This window comes from Alosa pseudoharengus, unplaced genomic scaffold, assembly GCF_046254945.1.
Source record: "Alosa pseudoharengus isolate Yale_2024_CS ecotype anadromous, Long Island Sound unplaced genomic scaffold, YU_APseudo_1.1 YU_APseudo_1.1_scf_8, whole genome shotgun sequence".
In the NCBI taxonomy this organism is placed as follows: domain Eukaryota; kingdom Metazoa; phylum Chordata; class Actinopteri; order Clupeiformes; family Clupeidae; genus Alosa; species Alosa pseudoharengus.
The window spans coordinates 36549056-36566413 of NW_027468870.1; the positions used below are offsets into that span (position 1 = coordinate 36549056).

At 44.3% G+C, this 17358-nt stretch overlaps 2 protein-coding genes across 2 annotated transcripts in view; both read left to right on the forward strand.

The window, feature by feature from the left end:
* Window positions 1–608: 608 nt before the first annotated feature.
* Window positions 609–6454, forward strand: fhdc3 (FH2 domain containing 3). The gene is made up of 11 exons (XM_076274824.1): window positions 609–1141; window positions 1397–1458; window positions 1579–1681; window positions 1846–1931; window positions 2308–2408; window positions 2551–2621; window positions 2741–2848; window positions 2944–3014; window positions 3264–3381; window positions 4246–4410; window positions 4655–6454. The coding sequence occupies exons 1-11, from the start codon at window positions 845–847 to the stop codon at window positions 4964–4966; spliced, it is 1494 nt and encodes a 497-aa protein (XP_076130939.1). The 5' UTR covers window positions 609–844; the 3' UTR covers window positions 4967–6454.
* Window positions 6455–6535: 81 nt separating this feature from the next.
* The window catches only part of trim3b (tripartite motif containing 3b), a 31802-nt gene continuing 20979 nt past the window's right edge, over window positions 6536–17358 (forward strand). The window contains exons 1-2 of the mRNA XM_076274821.1: window positions 6536–6740; window positions 7628–7676. The gene's annotated coding sequence lies outside the window, so the exon portion shown is untranslated. The remainder of the gene's footprint in view (window positions 6741–7627; window positions 7677–17358) is intronic.

Sequence of the window (17358 nt, forward strand, 5' to 3'; positions counted from 1 at the left end):
AGAAATTGAAATGTCAGACTTATCTATGGTAATTACAAGAGTTGTCCACAAGAGGGCATTTGCCCATGTAAAAAAAAAAAAAAAAATCCAAAAGTGATTTATGTTGAGTTTCCTCACTTGCTGATTATTTTGCTGGTGTTTTCACATGAAAAAAATATTCTTATATATTGTTATTGTTGGCTGCCTTTATTTGCATATGCATTGATCTTTTTGGCATTGACCTGAAGTCAGACAAATATATGCTGTAGTTTTGTTATCTTTTTTTTTATCTTTGTTTTTTAAAATGTCAATGCAGGTTTGCACCTGCCCAATATGTTGATATTTAGGCTCCAAATGGTCTAAAAGTTGTCTTCAGACAAACTTGATAAATGATGATAAACCTGTTGGACAGGAGATTCCTGCTGTTTCCTCTTGACTTTTTTGGCAGTTTCAGTAGAGACAATATGAATAAATAGTGAATAGATGTCTGAGCCATATGTTTGCCTTTCATTTGCATATGACCGATAACTGTACTGCGCTTGTGTACAAAAAGATGTCACACAGGATTATATCTTCATGTGCTTGGTATTCACCATAGTTATTACACCTCTCTACAGGCTACCTGTTGCCACAGAGTCCTTTATCTCCTCAGCAGGCTGCACTTATACAGCCAGTGCACATTCAAATACATCAGTAAAGCTGCATCTGTACAGCACAAGCCATGAGCCAATGGAAACTAGGGAGAGTCTCAGTTACACTGGAGAGCTTCTGGCTGTTGATATGTACCTTGACGTCTTATTTTTCTTGTTGACCTTTTTTCTACTACTAGTCTGCCTCAGCTAAGGATCGCCATCCCGTGTAGACAATGGAGACACCTTCTACTTCAGTTGTTTCCCCTCCACCACCTCCACCCATGGACGCTTTCTCCAGGTGTGTACAGAAACGAGCGATCATGAGAAAGTTCAACTGGGACACCATCCCCTGCGAGAGGGTCCTGGGCAAGCGCAATCTGTGGACCATGCAGGCCTCGCTGGGCGACTTTGAGCTGGACACCGAGAGGATCAAGGAACTCTTCTGCAACAAGGACAACAGGCAGCCCATGAAGACTGTGCCGAGACCATGCAAGCGTGACTTTTGTCCATCTGAGCAGGGTATTCAGAAGGTACGTAACCTAATACCATTTCTGAGATGATTATATCAGGCATTGGGAGGAACATTTGAGTGAATATTTGATGAAGGGAAAGTGTGGTAGACACAGTAGTTCCTTTCAAGGCATCTTATTAGTGGTCATTTGATAGCCACCATACCACATTTGAGCGCTTGTAATACCTCTTTGATCTGTGTCATACTATAGACGTGGTCATGTGCTAGCTAGACCACCTGTAATGCATGTTTTCATGTCTTTTCTCTGAAACAGATCTCACTACTCAGTTCAAAGAAGAGTATGAACATCGCTATTGTGCTGAAACAGTTTAAAAGGTATGGGAGAGTCTCTCAGATTATTTGAGTGACCTCCATCTGTTTATCCATCAGGGGTCAAAACAAAGCCTGCTGACCTTCACAGCAAAAGCTCACTTAACCTTGTGACTTTCTCCTCAGGCCAGTCTACAGGCTGGTTCGAGATATCAGGGAGGGCAATGCCACAACCTTTAAAGGTGGAACACTCAAAAATCTATGTAAGCTGCTCCCAGCTAAAGAAGAGGTAACCACACAAATAAGTCTCTCCATTTAGTCTTTTCATTTAGAAAATATAAGACACTACCACCCCCACTATAACACATCTACAGCATAGAACCCTCAACGCGTGAATCAGGATAAATATATATTTTGTTTGTTTGTTTTGTTGTTTTGCATTGACTACTGAAGGTAAAGAAGCTGCTGGCCTTTGAAGGGACCTTAAGTCATTTAACAGAAGCTGATCAGTTCATGGTGAGACTGATTAAACTGCCAGGGTGAGTTTTTGCCCTTTATGCTCAACATTAATGATCGGAGGACTTTCCTGTCTTGCTCCTCTTAGACACCTGCCTGCACATCATATTTACCACATAAGCCAGCTTCACCACAACCAACTGGCCCAATCAGCGCTACTTTATGTTTACTAAACACACCTTGTTTAGTAAATACAAGGCATTAGAGTATATTGTAAATATACTGTGACTTTGATCTGGAATGGCTGTTATGGATGACATATGCAGTGCAGAAGTCTCCCAGGACAAGAATAAAGAAATCCTGTTCTGCAGACACAACATGTAGGGCTCATCTCCAGTGATCTTTGACCTCCAACCCATCTCTTTCTCTCTATCCCACTCAATATGTCTGTGTGTGAAGCTATGAGGAGAGGATACAAAGTCTTGTCCTTTTGGAGGAGTTCTTCCCAATCATGGATGACCTAAGAAGGTTGATTGCTGTTATGACCGCTGCAGCCAAAGGTGGCATTACATTCCATAATCACTAAAACATGCTATGGGATCCCACATTCTCCTTGTGCCTAGTCACACATGTTGTATTATGCTTTGGCATCTGTCTATAGCTTTACCAAAAAACATGCTGGTGGTTGTATTTCTTCGACAGAGCTACTGGAGTCTGACGATCTCCAATCCATCATCCGCCTGGTGCTTAAGGTTGGGAATTACATGAATGAGGTAAGTGTTGAGCACTGCAATGACCCACTTTATCACCTGGTGTAACAGTACCTCCAGTGTGTCATGCCCCTGTGGTCAAAGACATAAGAGCATGGCCGTTCTGCATTTGTCGCACTCAGGGTTGTTATACAGGCAGCGCCATTGGCTTCAAGATGGGCTCGCTGCTTCGGCTTGCTGACACAAAGGCAAATAAGCCAGGGATAACCCTCATGCATTATGTGGCAACGGTATGAGCTCAGCATCTCTGTCAGTGAGCTTCTGAAATCCAATAGCCAGATGTCTATGCTTTTTTCTGATTGTTTTTTGTGATTGTGAACAACAGCAAGCTCAAGATGTAGACCCCTCTCTACTCAATTTTCCAAGGCGACTTAAATACATAAGGGCGGCTGCAAGGTAATCCCTAAACAGACAAAAAACAGCTTTGATGTTAGGTCAACAGGTGGTATGTTCATGTTCATTCCATATGTATTTCATCATCTACAAACCAATTCAATATATTTGCTTGCTTAAACCGGAACCTTTTCTGTCTTATTTTGACCGATCTGTGATATGCATATTACACATGCATATGTATGCTACGCAGGCATGCACAAGACATGTTGCTAACTCAGGTGATGTTTATGTGGACATTCCTCTTTTTAGGATTTGCACTCAAGAAGTTCGTGATGATTTGCAGAAGGAGATTGGCAGGGTAGCAAGTGTTAAAGAGGATTCCTCCAAGCATGATGACCTCAACAGCCAAATGGAGCGTTTTCTTAAGGTGAAATACTCTAAACAGCTAATGTGAAGGTAGCCAGACTCTTAAGACTCTCCATCCAAGATTTCCTAGATAGTCCCTCACATTCAGATATGTTTATGTAATAATTTTGCATGTCGGTTGTGACCCGAAATTTACTCTCATTTGTCACTGGGATTATGAACTGGAAAAGAACCCTGAAGAGTCAGACATGGCTCTGATAGACTAGATTTCTGCCTCCTCTGCCAGTGAGCTCAGCTCGGGAGTGGTTAAGGCTGTACATCTTTGCTGTAGAGGGGGCTTTGCCAAAGATAATGAATCTTCTTCCATTTCAATAGACATTCTGTGGAAGAAGGCATGGAAAACTGGAAGACATAGATCTGTCTTGTGTGTTATGGCTTCTCTCTCTCTGTACTTGGGTTAGGATGTGAAATGAGATCCTAGCTGCTCACTTTCAACATCATTTGGGGCAGTGTTCATTAGCTAGGATAGTCCAAATGAAATAAATTGGAAGATTTCCAGAGTAAGCATAAGTGTAGTATGAAGTGTTCACAGGTTTTACTTTTCACCTTGTATGTACACCTCAGTGGGGTAATCCACTGGCCTGTTTTACAAAGGCCTGTTTTACACTTGAGGTGCAAAATAGGTCCACATGTAATCAAACCTTTATCTGATCATCAGGATTTCCTCAATTACATGCTCAAGCCTCAATTCAAATGTGTACAACAGTCGACTGGTTGTGTGACAGCTTGTTTCAAATACCAGTGGTTAAAGGGAACCTTTTTCTGGGAAACGAGTGTAGACCAATCTAAATTTGATCAAATTTGATCTTTGGCAGTGAAAATAAACGTGTTAGATATACTTACCTGCAACTCTGTTGGCATATAGAGGGCAGACCTGATTCTGGAAAGTGTGGATATCTCATGGAAAGAGTTCCAGGACACCAAGAGCTCTCTGGCGGAGTACCTGTGTGAAGACCCCGCTTCCTTCAAACTGGAGGAGTGCTGCTCCATCTTCAAGTCCTTCAGTGAAAAATTTGACCAAGCTGTTGCAGTAAGACTTCTCTCATCTGTCTCCACAGGTCAAAAGTAGTGTATAAACTCTTCTAATTCACATTTTGAAACTAACTCACAAGGACTATAGGAACCATCAATGATAAGTCTTAGGACATCTTAAGAACACTTCTTAGAACGCTTATTAGGAATACTTCTCAGAACACTTACCACTTTAGTGAGGCTGATGTCATGAGATGCTAGCTGCAGATATGTTTGGTCTCACTTGGCTCCTTCTGCTCCAGGAGAACCAGCAGCGCCGGGAGGCAGAGAGGAGGCGCGAGCGACGACAGAGCCTGAGACCGGGCTCCAGCGCCGACATTACGGCCTCCTCCTCCAGAGGGGTCTCCCCTCAGACAGACAGCGACATGGAGAGGGCCCTCGCCAGTCTGCTCGTTGCGGAAGGAGGCACCCCGAGGAGGAGGAGTCGTCTCTGTCAGTCCACAAGCAACCTCTCTGAGGTCAGGCGAGCCATTGAGAATTATGGACAGAGGGACAATACTTTCCAAATTGGGCCCCACATCCGCAATCGCTCCAACACCACCAGTAGACCATGATAGACCTCTGCATGGCCCCCCAGCCCCTCCAAGCAGGGGTCTTCTGTACCCCTCCTGACAGCGGGTCTGTCTGATGAAGAGGAACACAAGGACCATGACTTTGGGACTGAGGCCTCACGCTGCGTCTTTAGTAGGAAGGGAGATACAATACGTAACCAGCAGAGGAGATAAGTGACAGAAAAGCAAGACCGTTTCTACTAAAGCTGAACTGTCTTTGCCGTTTGAAAGCCTATTTGAAAAAGGACATTGTGGGATACAGATGTATGATCCATAACTGAAATGTCAACAGCATGGCCTAGCTGACGTAAATAGGAAACTTCCAAAGAGATAAGGAGCAGTAGCAGCACCTGCAAGCAGTTTAGTGAGTCCTCCGCGACCCGTGACTCAATGATGTTGCTGGTCCGGTGCCATGGCTATGTCTAGTGAAGACATGGCAGTACAACACAGGACACAGCACATGAATAGGCCTACACAATCTGTGTGAAGACATGGCAAAACAACACAGGACACAGCACATGAATAGGCCTACACAATCTGTGTGAAGATAGAGCTGATATGTGTGCAGATGTGCTGCCGTGTCCACTACACAAGGGGAATATTGCCTCCTCCAGTCTTCATTTCCCCCGAATCCCCACCATCCTCACCCTTACTCTGCAGTCCTTCATCTTGATTACTGTTTTTTAATGTTTAAAAAGAGACACGTCCTGACTTGAGTCTACATGTCCTATTTATGATGCCGTCCTCCTCAACATTTTAAAATAAATTGGGGCCCGTTGTATTAGATTCAAGGTTGATTAAAATAAGTTTTACTGTGCTACATCTTAAAGATGCCATCTTAGAGTGTCTTCAACCAAGCCATATACTGTTCTAGCCAATCAGCACGCTTCAGGAGCATGGAAGGGATGGGTGAAATTTGATTGGAAGTGAACCTAAAAATGTCAACAATCTTGCCAGAATCATGGACCATACCTCTAAGTCTCTATTAAATCTATACTGTAATGCTACTGAACATTGTATACTGTTTTTGTATATTGTTTATTGTCTTTATGGTCTACTTGGTATACATGAGAGCTTCAAAAATAAGACCTTCCTATGTCCATCTTAAGGGAAAGGTTAAATGTAATCAGGGTGTACTCAGTCTTTCCATTGGGTTTTCCATTGTCATTCTCTTCGAGTGGCTTGGCTTTGGACTGACAGCGGTTGGATTTTGCTTGGTTACCTGGTAAATGGTGTTTGTTTACACCATGATCTCACTTGGCTGGTGACACTGTGAAATAATACCCTCTAAACCCAGCAGCTTTGGACAGACTGTTCTTTCATGCAGGCCTGGAAGACTGGAGCTTTAGAGGTCATCTCAACTTAAGATCAGAAAATATTCCACTAAAATCCACTGGAAAGAAATATATCAGATAAGCCTAAAGAAGTAAACATGTGTTTTCTGAATTCTTAATTCTATCTGAATTAAATTACTTTTGCAGGATTTGAAAATGGTATGTTTTATTATCGTAGTCTACCTTAGCTTAGGCTATGTGAAAGTGTGCTCATTAGAGTGAATCATTTTGAAGAAAAAAAAAACTTGATGACCTCTTCACAAAGCTGCTAGGGGGTGTCATCCACACAGTCACATGAACAGTAGGCTACCTCAAAGAATCCTTTCAACTCGAGAGAGAAAGAGAGAGAGAGAGAGAGATCAGACGCGTTGGTTTGTTGGCAGAGCCGATGTCCGACAGTTAATTTGCAAAGTTGCAGAGCAGCAGGTTGGTGTTGATTTGCGGTAAGTCTTACGCATTGTTTTCTATTGTCATACACTCCTAAATGTAATCATGGATTCTTTCCACCTTCATGCTGGTAGCGAAAATGTAGTAGCGTAGTACCTCGGATATACTTTCAAGATTAGGCTATCAGCGGATATTCATAGGTTATGCTTGAATAACAATGAGCATTTCCTTTCTTTTCATAATTTGTCGCTTTGAAATAGTTTCAAGAGGTTACCTCTTTGTCAGTTGTATCATTGGCATTGGAAACAATTTTTTTATCGTAAGTAGAAGTAAAACGGGCTGGTTTCGTATGATTACACTCCAATTAGTGGTATAACATTGACGTTATTTTGTTGTCGCTTAATTTGCTTTGACATAATAGATCTGCCTTTTGACGTTTGCCAAACCTACCAGTAGGTGGAGCCCTTACTGAATGCAGTCAAGGCAATGACCGTCATTGAGTCAAGGAATAAGTTTATTTGGCTTTAGATTCGATTCCAGTAGCTGCATTTTGAATTCGTCAGTTTCTTTTTATCTAACTTTTTCTGGACTAACTTATAGTTCATGAAATGTGGACCAAAACATGAGTCTGCAGGGTCAGTGCGTCCAAGCCAAGGAATGCTAGGCTCAGTGTTCTCAATGGCAGTTTACCAAGCAGTATTTCACTGATGAATGAAGTAACAGAAAGGGATTCCTGCTCCATGGAAACTCATTGCCATGCACGTCTCATAATTTTTAATGCTGTCAAACTCTCTTAAGTACTTGACATGGAGACCCTGATGGAGGATAAAGGAAAATATTGTCTCACTTTTAGTGTCTCTCATTGTGTGTGTGGGAGGGAGACAGAGAGAGAATGACTGTTTGGTATAGTTTGGTGTGCAATGATGATGTTTCTCCCCTTCAGTGGTCACAACCATCATTGACTGTAAACACTCAGCGATCAACATGGCCGGGTAAGTTGGAAAATAGATTAATCACGTTTCTTTTGCTTGAATGGTTTTAGCTCAAATTCTTATTCAAAAATCTCAATAAACAGAGAGAGAGAGAGCAAAAACATATGGAGTAGGCCAGAGGAGTCAAGACAGGAGTCATTAATGTGTGTGTGTGTGTGTGTGTGTGTGTGTGTGTGTGTGTGTGTGTGTGTGTGGAAAGAACTGCCAATGCTCTGCTGACGGAGATCCTATCCAGCTCTTTCAGTTTACTCTGAACCCGTGGCCAGCTATATTCATGCCCCCACACTTACTTTATTTAATTCAGAAATGAAGGAAATATTGGATATAAACATCCAATATTTCCCTCATTTCTGAATTAAATAAATCTCTTAAAGTCGGTGAATGGTGCCATGATTTCCCCCCTCAAAATCCAAAAGAAATAGTGTCATTCAGGTGTAAGTGTGTGTGTTGAAATTAGAGAGCATGATTGTGAGGAAGATGTGGAATACATGAATAAGGTTTTGTACTTTGTGAAGTTTAATTCTGCGTGCACTTCCCCTCAGATGTTTTACAAATTCAACTTTTGAAAGGTGACCTAATTTCTCTCACTCTCTAAGCACAATAGCCTTTTTGATTTAATATAGATCTCCCTCTGCATGACCCTGCTGACCCTCTTGCTCTCCAATATTGGCAGAGTCGGTTCTATGTATCAACAAAATATGATTGATCCACTGTGCATTTTTGGTGTCTCACACAGAAAAACGTGAATTTTCATAAATTCAGAGAGTGAAAGATTCAGCTGGTTTACTTTGAGAAAATAAAGAGAAATGAGTTGTCACAGGCAAACCCAGGGTGCTGGTTGTGTTGACGTGAAACGTGACAACCGCTGACTGGTGCTCTCTATTGCTGGTTGCGATAGAGGACAGAGAGGAAGATGAGGAAGAGGAGGGAGGAGGGGGGATTAGGGGGGTTGTGTGCTGCCATCTGGGTTCTGCTGCACTGGATGGTGTCTCCATGGCAACACCATTTTCCCGCCATCGAATCCCAGGGCTCGTCCGTGCCTCGCCCACATCTTCTCCGTGCCGCGTCATATCGGTAGAGTGGGTGGTGGGGGGGCATTTCTGACATGTCTGAGGGTTTAGGTTCCATCACTCATATCATGTGTGGGTTTGTTAAGATGGGAATGGAGGAGACAGAGGGAGAGGAAGCCTCTTTTGCCCTCCAAGGGGTGGAGCCTCGCTCTTCCCATTGATGAGGTCACACTGCTTCCGATTGCCTCATTGCATGCTCAATTAGCACGATTGAGTTTTTAGCTCAACTCAACACGCACACACAGACACACACATATCAGTGTGTGTGTGTGTGTGTGTGTGTGTTTCACTTATCTACTCAAACAACGCCGCCCCCCCCTTCCCCCTCCTGATTCTCAGACTGACACCCGGCCACTACTGTTATATCAGATAGTGTTCAGCAATCTATAAGATGACATTCAGTCTTAGGGGGCAGCTCATTCCTTTTGAATCAATCAGTATGTAGTATGTAACCGATTTAAACAAAGATACAACTTATTGAGACTCCTTCCTTCTAAACTGATTATGCTATGCAAGCATGCAACGTAATACTGTGATCTTGAAGAAAAGGATGGGTTGGTCAGATAAATCGTCCTCCTCTTTTTGTTAATGTCCAAGGGAATAGCAGAAAACACAGTGTGTGTGTGTGTGTGTGTGTGTGTGTGTGTGTGTGTGTGTGTGTGTGTGTGTGTGTGTGTGTGTGTGTGTGTGTGTGTGTGTGTGTGTGTGTGTGTGAGAGAGAGAGGAAGAGGGAGGGAGGGAAGGAAGGAGAGAAAGTTACAGAGACAGCACATTCTTAATAGAAAAAGTAGTAATTGCAGATAGAAAATTCCTCCCTCTGGGCCCAGTCAGTTGAGCCATGCAGCATGCTCTCTGCTGCCATTTTACATTTGATCTGCACCTTGCCTGCAGCCTTAGATATGCCCGCCCCGCCCACTCTGCCTCAGCCAATGCGCTGCAGGAAGCCCTCCTCCCTCCCTGCCCCTCTCGTTCCCACACATCCATACATGTAATCTACAGCACGCTCAAATGCACACACACACACACACACACACACACACACACCGCTCTGACTCTCCACTGGCTCTGTCTCTCTCTCTCTCTCTCTCTCTCTCGGTCTCTCTCTGTCTTGCTCGTCTGTTTTTCTCTCCCTCCCTGAGGATTTCTCTCTTCAGCCTGTCTGTGTTGTTGTTTGGCTCTTCACTGGGCTGTGGATGTAAGCGCTGTGAGGATGGCCAGAGACTGGAGTAGCGGGTGGCACTGACGCTGACGCTGCTGCCGCCACAAGTCGCTCTGCTCCGCTCCGCGCCGCTCTCTCCTTCTCTTCTCCTCCTCCTCTCTTGCTCTTCCAGCTCTCAGCGACAACTCACGTGAGTACCGTGCCAGGGGGGCCCCCTCTCACATTCCTCCTCCACCTCCACCTCCTTCTCTTCCTCCTCCTCTGACTCTGTGCTGTTGGTTGGTGCAGCACCTCCGTGCGTCTTTTCTCCCATCGCGGTCTCTGCCCTCCACTCCGCTCTGTGCATGCCGGTGTACGTGCTGTCCCTGCTGCTGCTGGCCTGAACTGGACTGGGAATGACCAAGGATGACTAATTGACTGCAGTGTGTCTGATGTCTTACTTGACAGCTCCATGTATATGAGAGATAGTGACACACACAGACACACAGGGAAAGAGAGAGAGGGAATGAGTGATGGAAAGAGAGAGATCTAGAGAAGAAAGGAGTTGACCTATGTCTCTGCTTTGCCTCACTGCTGCTATCATAAAAAGACAGGCTGATAGGAGGAAATCAAGATTGAGAAACGTTGTGCTGTCATTCTGTCACTCTGTCACAGTTATCTGTCCGGTGCTATCTCATGCATGCCCAAGTGTGGCAGACACTCTTTGACCTGGTCTACCTGTCTGGTTTACTGTCATCAGATATGTGTGTGTGTGTGTGTGTGTGTGTGTGTGTCAGACACATTCTGCTTTCATCTGTATTCTTAGTGGATTTCTTCCCGTGGGTGTGTGGGTGTGTCAGGCTGAGCTGGCGTCATTTTGTCCGCCCTGTCGAGGATTCCCACACCTGCCAGGCTCAGCTGCGCATATGCTCAGCTAATTCCCCCATTTGGTGAAAAGTTCAATGTTGATGAAGGCTTGTGTAATAGGAGCCACTGACCTGTGATAGAGTACCTGGACTTCAGGGGGAGAGAAGCGGTCTTTCAAGAAGGCTTAATGAACAGCAAGGCTTGACTGTGTCCAGACAGACATCACCCTCTCTCTACCTAACCTTCCCTGGTCTGGTTATCCTTGTTGCACTGGTAGACATCTTGTGGCTGTTTACATGAGAGAATCACGTGTTGTATTAAATATGTAGCTGTGTAATACACATCTGCCATGTCAAATGTGTCATTACATTATCAGGACAATACTGAACTGTATCACATTCCTGCGTGCATCTCTTTCCACATGTCTCTACTCTAGCATCGTGGAGGTAGCCACATCCTCGTCATCATGGGTGTTAATCTGAGGGGATATTCTTTATGTACACAAAACTTTTAAGAAAGCACACCATTAAGATCAACAAAGTTTGGGGCTATGTTCAAGTGACAAGATGGCAGTGCAGTGAAGAGTCTGGTTGTAGGGGGGTTGTTGTTGGTCAGCATGGCAACAAAGAATGCTGGAGCTGGAATATCCATTTGGAATGAATGGAATGTGACGGAGAAGGGAGAAGCTAAGGAGTGCAAGTGGCTTACCTCGTAGCACCATATAGAAATGAATGACTTTGAACACACATTCAAATCTTAAATCTGGAGGGGAATTGTAGTAATGTGCCCTTGAGTAATAACTAAATCAGCACCTTCCAAGATGTGGCAGAACTTTACAACTGCCTGGTATGTTACAGTGGAGACCAGATGTAATGAGATGTTGAATGTGTGCAACATGGATTTGTAGCTATGGGTTATTTTTAAAATCCAATGATGATGTGATGTCTGCAGTCTCTCTCTCTCTCTGCACTGGGGAAAGGGCTTCCATTAGCCATAAATCCTTACACAGTTTTGGCCCTAACTTCCATGTTAAATGTTTCCATGTTTTGCCTGAACAATAAAAGTTACAGCCATGTCTCTAATGCATTATCAAAGACTACATTACCATAAAATAAAAAAAACATTGCACAATATGGCAGCAATCTACAATACATTTTTAGAATTAATTTCATAACTGCATCGACTGCCTGAAGGACCGTGAGAAATCACTTCAACACAGTCCTGTGATTGAGCGAAATACGTTTTTTTTGCATGACGTATGCAGAGTAATCCCTGAGTTATGACTACATTATGTTACGTTGCACGAGCCGTTATCCACGCAGTGCATGCTGGCGCCGCCTCATTATGCCCTGTACGTTTAGCTCCATTGGAGGATTAAAAGAGATCAGTGTCATAATAAGGCTGTTATCACACAACTGCCACACGGAGAAAGGCTAACGCTCGACATGTTTGACTCTTGTCCAGGGTCTTTTGTTTCAAGCTCACAGCAATGGCATGGGGATGTATTGTGTGACCACTAAGAGACTTTTATTCCGAGGGATATTTAATGACAAGGAGCTATCAGTGGGGGACAGGTAGCTATGGCATGCGTTGGCAGCATTTCTAATGGAATTGTTGGCACATAATGGAGATGAACTGGCCGACACATGGGCATAGGATTTCACTTCCTTTGGCAAGACGTAGCGTCATTATATTCATATTATACACCTCCCACCTCTTTCTTCAGCAGGGCAGCCATTCAGCTACATTTGATCCAATTTGGAAAGCCTCCAATGAATATCTGACTATGTGTAAGATATTTTGTGTAAATCAAAAATTGCCTGGAAAATGTCATTAGCTTTCTGGTCTACAGGCCACAAAAACACTATTTTGATACAATTTTATACAGAGGTTATGTAAAAGATAAATCTATTGAGAACCAGACATCATAGTGACTAGAGGTTGTCAAGTGATTTTTTTGTTTTATTTGGAGAGGAGTTCTGCAGTTGCATAGCCTAAAGCAAGACATTGCTTGTTATAGAAATCACCATGGTGAGTCATTTAATTTTCCTGATATTAATTTCTATTTTTGAACCTATTTTCAATAAAAACCAGCAGCCTCTCTTGGCCGTGTGGTTTTTCATGCCCTGAGGACTGCTACAGGATAGAGATTTTATGCCCACTCAGTTTTTTTTCTATTTGTGACAAATGAAGCCAATTACCTGTGCACAGTCATAAAATCGTCCTTATGAGAAGTGCAACAGCGCAATCTACTCTAAAACCCATGTGTCTGGAAAATATAGTCTGACAAGTACACTCAGTTTGTGTGTCTAGGTGGTACCCTTGAAGAAAAGGTCACTGCACTGAGGGAATTAAGCTTAAATGAAACATGCTGAACTCCCAGTTCCATTTGCAAAGGTTTGTTTTTTTATCAGATGCAGTGAGATAGGTGTATCTGGCCAAAAATAGCTTCCTTGTTTGTGTGTGTGTATAGAGATGTCTTTGGTGAGCTGTGTGAGTGTGTGGTGGAGTTTACTCTGATGTGTTCATACAAGCGTAGCGTAGCATGACACGTTCCTCAGCTCTCCTCCCCAGCTGCCAACGTTTACGTCCATCTTATGTCACGACTGAAAGCTGTCATCAAGGCCAATGCACCATGCTGCTCCATAGGCACTGTTGGGACTGAGTAACATCACCTTCGCCACATGAAAGGACACATGACACGACCGAATCCAGCTTTGTCTGAAAACGGTCCAGCTATCCATGAACATAATGCACTGATGTAGATAACTAGATGATGATTCATCTGTTGTAGGTTATCAATCGTCTTTTAGTTATTGTGCAAAAACCAATTTGATCTATCTCAATTATGACCATTAGTTTCTTTGATTATCTGAGTCCTCTTCTATAATAAAGCCCCCTTGTTATTGTAAAAAAACAAAATGTAAAATGTAAAACCCCTCTGGTCTTGGCCATACGTGAAGCCCGTGCGTGAGTGTGGGGGCTGCGTGGAGTGGACGGTCTCCATCTCCATCTCCGAGTGGCCAGGTGAGGTGGCAGTGCAGCGCTCTGCTGCAGTCTCTGCATTAATGATCCCCTGGCTTGGCCGGGCCAGCACAGACGCAGAGACCCACAGCACACCACACTACAGTTCAGCCTGCTCAATCAGAGCTAGTGTGCTGCTATCAATACCAACACTAATGTAGTTATTTATAGGCCTACAAACATGTGTATTGCCACACTGAAGTGTGTGTCTGTGTGTGTGTGTGTGTGTTTGTGTGTAGACTCTAGCTCAGTGCAGTTGTCACCATTCTTACCTCTAGCTCGCTCCCAGACTGCAACATAGAAGGACACGGACAACAAGGTTCAGGTTTAAACTAAATTATAATTTATTGGGATAAAGCAAAATAGTAATGTTACCAAACTGAGTACTGGCGTGCATGTATGTGTGTGTGTGTGAATGAGTGTGTGTGAATGTGAGAGTGTCATGTTAAATGAGTAGGTGGGAGACAAAGAAAGAGATCAGAAATAAGAATAAAGTGCCAGTAGAAGGGAGAATCTAAGTGGGTGCCTGCAAGAGAATGGAAAAGTGCCCCGTGGGAAAGAGGAGAGCCCCTTACATGTGTAATGCAGGTGTAGTGTATACTGGCTCACCTGATGAACCTAACCAGGCCCCACCTATCCGTGCACTGACAGGAAGAAGCCTGAAAGGGGCACAGAGGTTGTAACAGCCATCAAAATTAAGAACGTTTATTTTGAATCAGAAGAGATTTATATGTGCACTGATCAACTTTAAATAATATCATAAGTGTATGAGAAAACATGAGTAATGCAAGACATATTCTCTGTGAAAGACTGAATGTACAGCTGTAACCAAACTGAATCCTTGCTTCTCAAGTCCACTACGCAGAACAGCTGAGAGCAACCGTTCAGGCCTGCAAGTGAAGTCCCTGTCTTGTATACCTTAGTCCCAGATGTCATCCCTTCAGAGGGTGATGGTGGTGTTGACGGACAGTAGGATAAGTGGGATGTCAGACAACTGAGCTCTGCTCTGTTATCCTGTGTTCTTCTGATGCGCCTCTAGCTTTCAATCAGTGACCATCCGCATCTTATTTCAATCTAATGACAGACGGGGAAGAGGGTTAATTGCACTTTTTATCTAATGCCAAGCCATCATGCGGGAAGTCTTGGATCTTGTATTGAAGAAAGGGACAGGTCTTTCTATACAATTTAACTCTACCTACTGCCTCTGTGGATGGTTTGAAAGTATAGTTGTGAATAAAACCTCCCTTTGTTTTGGATTATGTAATAAGTTACTGTCTGCGTACCTCAAGGATCCATAAAGCACCTCCTGTTTTCCCCGGGACTTTTATGTTGCGTACTGTTTTTGCAAGCAACTAAACACAGCCCCCTTGCCTCAGCACCATCCTCAAAGAAAGAGGACGTGGCTGAATTATTCATGGTGCAGGGAAGGGAACACACACACACACACACATTGTGGGAAATGTGGCTCCGCAAATTGCCAGTAGCTGCATCCTCAGTAAGCGCATCCATCTGTGCTTTTAAACATCCTCCCAACATGCACTACCTTTGCGCAAAGGAGCCCAGGGACACCATTTTTTTCAGGTCACAACAGCTGCTGGGGGCATCTGTTTGGCCGTTGTGTGTGTGTGTGTGTGTGTTTGCATTTGTGTGGTCACGGTCACAGTGTTGTCCACAGGCCCTGGTGCGGACATCAGCATGGCAAACTCTGCCGACCCTGAGCTCTGACTGTTTATGTTTATGTGGGGTCACCCCCTCTGGAGCTTCTCTGCCCCCCCCCCCACCACCCACCCCACCCCACCCCTCAGCCTCCACCATCCAACAGTTATTTAAAGGCTCAGATTATTTCTGGTCCATCTCATCTACCCTGCAGAGCATGCACTTCCTCCAGGAATATTCCCAGCACAGAGGGAGAGAGAGAGGGATAGAGAGACAGAGGGAGAGAGAGAGAGAGAGATGGGCACGATGAGCTTAAGTGAGGGACACGCGGATCTGCCACGCTTTGCACACAGTGAAGACTAGGCCCAATTACACACACACACACACACACACACACACACGCATGTCCATGGTCCATGGCCCTATAGCAGGACACAATGCCACGTGCATCTCCCACGTTTGTGGCATGCAGGAGATCAAGGATGAAGGTCTTCAGTCAGATACACCAGGGCATAAATGATGGAATTATGCTGCAACACACATATCCAAATAACACACAGGCATTATTCCAGTGTACTTATTCAGAGGTGTGAATTGAGTGCATTATTTTCAGAAAGGGTTTCAGAAAGTCCTTCGGCAATCTTTCCTACTGAGGTTGGCTATTTCGAGAGGAAATGAGCCCAGACTAATAATTCACTGTTGAAACTCAATCATGACACCTACGTCTGAAATCACTGTGACAAACAGATTTTAAATGAGGAAGAGGAATATATTCCCTTTTGTGTATCTTACCTCAAATGTCTGGATGTGTTTTTTGAACCCAAATGCTTAGATGTGAGTTTTATAACCCCAAATGCCTGGATGTGAGTTTTATAACCCCAAATGCCAGGATGTGAGTTTGAATCTGAAATGTGAGCTCCACTCAGGCTTGATTTCCACGCTGGATGATGCGGATCTCTTCCCAGCTGGCTCATAAGCCCCAGGGCCTCTTCATGTCCTTCCCTCTGACCTACTCCTTCACCTCAGTCTGTTCCATGCCACTGCACTGGGGCTCAGTCCAGGAGCCTAATTATCACAGTGGGCTGAAGCGAGGAGGACTCAGAGAGCCAGAGTGGACACACAGGACAGTAGAAAATGGGATGGCTTAGGGCCGATTCATAGTCAACGCGATACCATGACGTGTGTACTTGCGTAGCAAAAATGTGTCGTCCAATTTTTTGTAATGTGACGCAATGACGTTAGTCACACCATGCATTTCCGATGGGGGCTCATTGTCCGCATAACTTGACGTAGACTATGAAAGGCACTTAAAAATGTGCATGAGCCATGCGTTGTCAACTGCGTTCATGTAGGCATAGCTTCGTGCCGCTTTGTAACACTTGCGACTAGACTATGACTCAGGCCTTCGCTCTGTTCTCCTCTGTTCTCCTTTCCACTGGGCCCATCCTCCACTGTAGTGTCTCCTAATAGAGATACGCACTAGCGCCCCTTCCCTCACCCACCCCCCACAGCATGTTACTCTCTCTGTTGAGTCACACTTCCTGCGGAGACAACCTGAACCCTCACTCAGATTGTAGTGACACAGTGTTACATAATAGCACAGAGAGAGAGAGAGAGGGAAGAGGGGGTGGGGGATGAGAGCCCCCCCACCACCCAGGCAAGTCTTGCTCAGCCAGGAAGCAGTCAGTTGACACTCTGAGATGAACTATTGCATGGACAGCACTTGCTGTCACATGACCAGTGTTGGTAGTCCATGTGCCTAGAGGTCTCCAGTGAGGGAGGGGTCAGGAAAAGGGAGGATGGGGTGTGGGGTGCGTGGTGGGGTTGGGGGTGCTATCATGGAATAGTGCTGATGCAATTGTTTTCCTTTTATATCTGAGCAGTTGAGTTGCAGCGACTCAGTTCATCAAACTGATTCTGACCTTGC

Coding starts and splice junctions, on each gene's coding strand:
- fhdc3 (XM_076274824.1), top strand. CDS start 845: ATGGAGACACCTTCTACTTCAGTTGTTTCCCCTCCACCACCTCCACCC. Junction 2,409..2,550: donor TATGACCGCTGCAGCCAAAG/GTGGCATTACAT, acceptor TTTCTTCGACAG/AGCTACTGGAGTCTGACGAT. Junction 2,622..2,740: donor TTGGGAATTACATGAATGAG/GTAAGTGTTGAG, acceptor TGTCGCACTCAG/GGTTGTTATACAGGCAGCGC.